The 8,070-nt window shown below is 41.0% G+C and overlaps 1 protein-coding gene across 1 annotated transcript; it reads left to right on the plus strand.

The window, feature by feature from the left end:
* The first annotated feature begins 468 nt into the window (after positions 1-468).
* On the plus strand, positions 469-4,927 carry KRT18 (keratin 18). Its single transcript, XM_075851821.1, has 7 exons — positions 469-953; positions 1,657-1,739; positions 1,922-2,078; positions 2,162-2,326; positions 2,431-2,556; positions 3,569-3,789; positions 4,722-4,927. The coding sequence occupies exons 1-7, from the start codon at positions 555-557 to the stop codon at positions 4,843-4,845; spliced, it is 1,275 nt and encodes a 424-aa protein (XP_075707936.1). The 5' UTR covers positions 469-554; the 3' UTR covers positions 4,846-4,927.
* The last annotated feature ends 3,143 nt before the right edge of the window (positions 4,928-8,070 follow it).

Below are 8,070 nucleotides of genomic sequence, written 5' to 3' on the forward strand. Positions count from 1 at the left end.
TGGCTCCTATGTGAAAAGGGAATGTCTGTGGTGAGACAACTCCTTTGATACAGTTTTCTAGTATAATCTATACATCAGTTTCTGGTAACTACACCTGAAAGCTGAAATAACATATATTGCAATACCTGCTACTCACTAAAGAGACGCTTCTTTACTCTGTGACAACGCTAATTTGCTTCCTATGCAGGAGATCGGTCACAGAACCAGGTAGAATACTCCTTGATACTACGTTTATGGAGCAGCTTGGTTGTGTTCATTACTTTTATATTATTATTACTTTATGTATCTATGTTTTAGAGGAACGCTTAAACTGACAATGTGCTGTGTGCTAAACTCTTTTGTATGAATGAAACCTGCCCCTTCCCCTGGGCATCTCCACCCCGTCAACACTTCCAGTGGGAAGGATTAGAGGGAGGAGAGCACTATCCCTCCCCCTCCCCTATTCCTAATGCTGAGCTCTAGGTATAAATTCCACTTCTCAGAGCAGGACAGAGTAGCCAGCAGCTCCTTGCCAGTGGTCATTTTCAATCTCTGTATTCCTCCAGCCTGTAACCATGAGCTTCTCCTCTTTTTCTACTTATTCCTCAAGACAACAGCGCCCCTTTACCTATGGGTCTCAGTTTGGCGGAGGCAGCAGTGCTGCTAGTGTACATGCTGGGGCAGGAGGCTCAGGAGGTCGGATCTCCGTATCCAGGGTATCTACAGTAGGTTCAGGGTTTGGTGGTGGCTCCAGTTCTTTTTCATCTGGAGTTGGCCTTCTAGGGGGTGTCCAGAATGAGAAGGAGACCATGCAAGACCTCAATGACCGCCTAGCATCTTACCTGGAGAGGGTACGCAGTCTTGAATCAGCCAATGAGAAACTAGAAGTGCAGATTCGTCAACATGTGGAAAAGAAGGGACCCTCCAAGGACTGGAGCCCATATTTCAAGGCTCTGGAGGAACTGCGGAAACAGGTGTGTACATTTGCTATATACTGTATATATTCTCACTGACTTAAAAATGTAAGTTTGTAAAAGTTGATACAATTTTTTTTTTTTTTTTTTTTTTTTTTTAAATGTTGGAAATATAGTTGACTAACAATAGACTGTTTGAGGCTAACTTTTGAACAATAAAGACTTGGAATATACTATATGGGCGATTGTAGATTCTCGTGGAGAGAGGAGCATATGGGTGTGGACAGGATGAGGTTAAGCGGATTCTCTTCCTGTCGAAGATGAACTGCAAACAAATCATTTGTAAAGTGAATTATAGAACAAGACTCTAAGGATTTGAGTTTTAACACTTTTTTTTTTAAGCTGATCTTTGTATAATCGCTGATCATTTTCATATGTTGACCAAATCAAACGGTTCACTAAGGTTTTTGAGACTTAATAAAAACTTTATCAGAAGTGCGAAACCTGAAATTGTTCAGCAGCTGTGATAGTAGAACTGTGTACTGGAGGCAAGAGCTCGAAAATAGCTGAACGACCAGAGGTCTACTCTAGGACCATTCCATTGGCATTGCAGGGCTTACTGGGATTTATAGTTCCATGAAAGTCTCGACAAATTGTAAAGTAAAACATTTTTTAGACCCAACTGTTTGTGGTTATTGCTTATTTTTCGTTCTGATTCTATCTCTTTTTTTTTTTTTTTTATTTTTTTTTTTTCTGTTTCCAGGTATTTGGCAGCACCGTTGAGAATTCCCAGCTGGTTTTGCAGATTGACAACGCACGTCTTGCAGCTGATGACTTCAGAGTAAAGTAAGTCTAAATATCCTGTTGGGTTAATACAAACTTTCTCTTTCTTCATAACTAACCTCAGCCAAGGTGACCATTAACTTTTTTGCTTAATTATGATGAGACCAAGAAATGTGAAATTTTCTTTCACGGTTGAGCAAGAAATATCATGTCTATTTGCTGATTTGCCTTCCTTCTCACACTAGATATGAGTCAGAGCTGGCTATCCGTCTGTCTGTGGAGTCTGATATTACTGGGCTGCGCAAGGTCATTGATGATACCAATGTTTCCAGGCTGAACTTGGAAAATGAGTTTGAGTCTCTAAAGGAAGAGCTGGTTTTCTTAAAGAAGGCCCATGAAGATGTAAGTAATACAACTATGGAATATTTAAGAACTTTCTCGGGTGGTGTAGTCATGTTGATTGTAACTTTCTTGTGTTTCTACAGGATGTCCATCAACTCAATGCTCAGATAGCTGGTTCTGCAGTAACTGTAGAGATAGATGCCCCCAAATCTCAAGACCTTGGTAAAATCATGGCAGACATCCGGGCACAGTATGATGACTTGGCACAGAAGAACCGTGAAGATGCAGAGAAGTGGTATCAGTCAAAGGTAACAAAAACATTACAATGAGATACTGTTTTTATTTGCGAAAAAAAAGTTACATTTCTGTCCAGCATCGTTGTTAAGAGGAACATGTCTTGTCTTCCACACAGGTAGAAGAACATACAGTGCAAGTAACACAGGACTCCGAGGCCCTTCACTCCGCAAAGACCACAGTAACTGAGATCAGACGCAATGTACAGTCTCTGGAAATTGAACTTGAAACTCTTCAAAACCAGGTAAAAAAAAAAAATACACCAAGATTAATCACTACACCAAGCAAGGGCAGATCTACCAGAGTAGCAGGCATTGCCACTGTTATGGGGCACAACAGCTATGGGGGGGGGGGCCCCGCATCTCCACTTAAGGTGATGTGCAGTGAGAGATCAACAAGGATGAACTTCGGGAGACCTATGGTGAATTCACATACTGCAGACTCCGCATTGAAATCCTCTGCGATTTTACAATACATGTGGATGGAATTATAAAAACCCCTTCCACGTGTATCGGAAATCTGTGGAAGCTTGAGGGCATGCTGCGGATTTTCTTATCTGCAGGATGTCAATTCTGTTGCGGATTTTCACCTCATGTTTCATCCTTTGCAAGGTGAAACATGCAGTGAAAATACGCATCAAAATAAACCTGTAACACATCTGGATATCATCACAGATGTCATGGATTTGCTTCAAAATCTATGACAAAAGGTCTGCAGTCTAAGGCAAGGAGACGCATAGGACAGCATGCAGGGAATTATTCATAAGCTTTTCATGTAATGCACCTACGTGTTAAGTAGAGTGGGGTCTCGTTCACCCAATTTGCAATAGAGCCCCATAGTTACTTGTTTTGCCCCTGACGTCCAGCACACCATATGTATGTGATCACGGTACATGCTGCATCTTAAGGGTATGTTCACACTGCCTATTTGCGGCAGTTTTTCAGGCCGTAAACGCCTCCAAATATCTGCCCATTGATTGCAATGGAAGAAACTGCATTCTGTTCCGATGGGCCGTTTTTTTTAAAAACGGCCGCGAAAAAGAAGGGCAGGTCACTTCTTAGGACTTTTTTGGAGCAGTTCTTTCATTGACTATGGAAAACCCATCCAAAAAACGGCCGTAAACGCCTCAAATCACGAGTGGCTTAAACGTCTGAAAAATCAGGAGCTGTTTTCCCTTGAAAACCGCTCTGTATTTTCAGACTTTTTTTTTAGTCTAGCATGTGAACATACCCTAACAACGTTTCCTGGTTCCACAGAAACGAAACCTTGAATGTTCTCTCCATGACACTGAATCTCGGTATGCTATGGAACTGGAGATGCTAGGCGCCAACGCCCAGGCCTTTGAGGGAGAGCTGACACAAGTACGCAACGACTCCCAGAGACAACAGCTTGAGTACCAGAGTCTACTCAACACCAAACTACGACTGGAATCTGAAATCCAGACATACAGACGTCTCCTCGATGGGGATGACTTTGAGTAAGTGTAAAAGTTATTTTACTTGTCTTGCCTGACCAGAAATAATATAACAAAGCGTATTATTCATTTTTTTTTTTTAAACTTGTTGCAATCCTATTCTTCTGCACCCTACATGTATTTTCACTTACATCGGCCCATGCCTCCAGTGGAGATGTACCAGAGGCAATTTAATTTCTATTTTAAATCCAAAGAAACCAGACAAAAGTGAAAAAATCGACACAAGCATGGCATGAACAAAAATGTTTTCCCTTATATATTGCCCTGTATGGATTTCAACCCCCTAAGGCTGTTTTCACACATAATGTTGCAGATTTTGATGCCAAAGCAGAAGTGGATCCAGGAGGAAAACTAAACGTTCTTGCTTTATACTTTCCATTTCTTTTGAAACCACTTCTGGCTATGGCAAAAAAATTTGCAACAAATATGCAATGTGTTTCTTTTGCCTAAGCCACCATGCAGACTATAAGGCTGGGTTCACACGACCTATTTTCAGACGTAAACGAGGCGCATTATGCCTCGTTTTACGTCTGAAAATAGGGCTACAATACTTCGGCAAACATCTGCCCATTCATTTGAATGGGTGTGCCGACGTACTGTGCAGACGACCTGTCATTTACGCGTCGTCGTTTGACAGCTGTCAAATGACGACGCGTAAAATGACTGCCTCGGCAAAGAAGTGCAGGACACTTCTTTGCAATGTAATTTGAGCCGTTCTTCATTGAAGTCAATGAAGAGCCGCTCAAGATTTACGGCCGTCAAAGACGCCTCGCATAATGCGAGGAGGAGCTTTTATGTCTGAAACAAGGCAGCTGTTTTCTCCTGAAAACAGTCTGTCTTTTCAGACGTAAAAGCCACTTCTCGTGTGTACATACCCTAAATGTAAACCATCCTGTTACTTCTCAGCTTAACTTTCTTGTGATTTCTCCCTGCAGTCTCCAAGATGCAATTTCAGCATCAACAACACAGACGGTGAAGAAGGTCATCACAACAACACAGAAGATAGTAGATGGAAAAGTTATATCCGAAAGCAACGACACACATGTCCTTCAATCCTAACTGTGACCCTTCCTCCACCTGGAAGCTTTTTTTAAACCGTCCATTTCATTTAAATGAATAAAGATTTCCAGTTTTAAATTTAGTAGTAGTTGTGGTTATTGTTGACTTGGCATGGTTGAATAACAATGGGTATAAAGCATCTCTTCCTAGTTGTCCTTCTGAAGCTGACAATAAAAAAATATTGTCCCTGATGATGTATTCTGTTTATTGCACTTAAAGGGGTTGTGCGAGACTAGTAAAAAAATAAAATATATATATATATATATATATATATATATATATATATATATAATCTTCCATGAACAGTGCCTCTCTTCTCCATGGGCTGTGTCTGGTATTGCAGCTCATTCACATTTACTTCAATAGCAGACACTCATGGAGAAGAGCGGTGCTGTTTCTGGATGAGTGATCGTTATTTCCAGTTATACAACAAAGGTTAGGATAATACGCACAGATACTGGCCCAATATCAATCTAAATTGGTGGGTGGAAATGGTCAGTTGATATGGCTAAAATCTATCTTGCCATAAAGCAAAAAAATTCTGGGGTTGGATAATCATCCTTATTGCCACAATAGTAGTGGATGGATAGATGAACACCATTATGGGGAAGTGGAGGGTTTTATTTTGCATAACAATGGGATCAAATTTTTTTTTCCTCAAAAATAAATTAAAAAAAATGTGTAAAACATCTAGCCCCAGCCAAAGAGCAAGATATTCATATTGGGTCTCCTACAGAGGGGCATTCTGTACCGCTTTTCCACTGTCCATTTCCCAGATGGATCACCTGTTGTCCCTGTTTTTTCTTCTAAACAGACTTTACAAAACCATAGATTCATATGGTGCAGTAAATTTGGTACAGTAATACTGGGTGGAGTCCAGATGTTTCACCTACAATATGAACCGTTAAACATGGGTACAGTACACCCCTCTGAATAAGGCCTTGGTCTGAAATGTGTGAGTAAACCCAGCCGATTGTATCTACCTCCATTATGTCACTTATTACATCGACCATGCTGATAACTTTCTCCCAAAAATACAAGCTGCATTAAAAACAGCAACCGCTATAAAAATGCCAAATGTAATAAAATATTCAACTTGAGAGACTGAGCTGTGTGCCTATATATATATATATATAGTGTATATGTCTAAAAAAAAAAATCAGGGATATGAATCTCTGCAGTTAGCAATTGTGTATCCGTTTCTCCTGCTTTGGTGCAAATCAAAGTGACAACAGGTGCGCTGGAGAGGTATCACCAAAACAAACTCCAAAAATGGAATGGTTTTTCAGATGGAGACCATTCTGTTCTCCTTTTATCCTTTCTGACTGATTCTTCCCTAGTTTTGTATTTTGCTATCGTCCTCGTCACTAGTGGTAGAACGAGGCATTACCTGCAGGCCATTCAGTTTGCACAGGTAGTCCAGCTTTTCCGGGATGGCACATTTATACATGCTGTCGCGAGGTTTGTGGTGTCTCCCAGCACCGTCTCGAAAGGATGGAGCAGATGCCAGGACAGACCATTACATGAGGTGAGCTACACCAAGCCATAGACGGGCGTCAACCACTCAGCAGGACCGGTATCTGCTCCTTTGTGCAAAGAGGAGCACTGCCAGAGCCCTACAAAATTACCTACAGTGGGCTACTGGAGCTTCAGGGCCATTGTGAGAGGTTACACTGGTGCAGTGGGTCCTGGGTTACCCCTGGAGAAAGACTATGCCTGGTCTTATGTGGTCCGAGTGTGTAGGCAGTTCATGGATGATGAAGGCATTGATGTCATTTACTGGCCCTTATGTTCCGCAGACCTGAATCTAATTTAGTGCCTCTGGGACATTATCAAGCAGTGCACCCCATGCCACCTAGTCGCGCTACAGACTGTCCAGCAGCTCACTAGTGCCCTTCAGCCATCTCATCCGGAGCATGCCCAGACATTGTCGTAAGTGCATACATGTGAGCGCTATACACACACTTCTGTCACATGAGTTGCCCTGATGAAATTCACACAAATTTGATCTGCCTGTGATTTAAATTTTCGGGATGATTTGGAATCCAGCCATTAATTGGTTAGGGATTTTGGTTTCCATTGATGGTTGATAGGTCAGTTTGTTCTCAATGAATTACACAATTCATATCAGTGAAGACTTTAAACTTGAATCCTTTGTTCATCGAGATCCGATGTGTGAATACACAAGTGGCATATAAGCCTTCAGTACAAAACGTATAGTTTTCATTGCTTTTGCAGCTTCCTCATTGAAGTAAATGGGAAAAATGTGTCCTTAATACACTTTATAGAGTCTATTAAGGACAAATACACATTTCTTAAATTACTATGCAGAATTAACTCCATTTACAGAAAGTCATTAATCAGTTTTATTTATTTCTGTTGCTTATATAGAATACAATCAACATGGTTAATCCGCTTCTCCTAAATCATGAAATAAATTTGCAGGTGCTAAACTGCAAAAATATGCAGATGCACACTGCGGGCACTAAGATATATTTTGTTTATATTTATTATGCATTTTTATTAATTGCTTTACTGTTATATTTATTATGCTTATAAATGTGAGGTTCTTAGCGCTCAGCTTGATCAAATTGTGCGAGCCCACCGGCCACGACAAGACAACCTCATACAGTGGGGCCTTACACTGTACATTGTGCCTATATAACAGGAGACTCACCCCTTACTTGGGACTAAGCCCACATAATGAGCTCAGGGTAGGTGGGAGTCAGCTTTATTCTCCTCTAATTAAAACCAACATTGGACAGGTGGGAGCTGACTAACCATGTTGTTTGTATTGTTTATATGGGGCCGGTGACTGCCTCCATTTTGGTCGTGCTCTCCACCAACCTGTCCAAGGCTGGTTTTAATTAGAGCAGAATAAAGCTGACTCCCACCTACCCCTGAGCTCATTTTGTGGGCTTAGTCCCAAGAGAGAAATACGTTTTCTATTATATAAGCATAATGTACAGTGTAGGAACCCCCTGTATGAGGTTGTCTTGTCGTGACCGGTGGGCTCGCACAATTTGATCAAACTGAGCGCTAAGAACCTCACATTTAAAAGTATAATAAATATAGCAGTAAAGCAATTAATAAAATGCATAATAAATATAAAGTGTATATGTATCAGTGTGCACCTGCATCTTTTTGTTATTACTTATATACTGGCAGCATATTCTGCAGTGATGTACAGTACAGAAGTTTTCTTCACTCATTGTCCAAGTGGGG

Source organism: Rhinoderma darwinii, chromosome 2, assembly GCF_050947455.1.
Source record: "Rhinoderma darwinii isolate aRhiDar2 chromosome 2, aRhiDar2.hap1, whole genome shotgun sequence".
NCBI classification, from domain to species: Eukaryota; Metazoa; Chordata; class Amphibia; order Anura; family Rhinodermatidae; genus Rhinoderma; species Rhinoderma darwinii.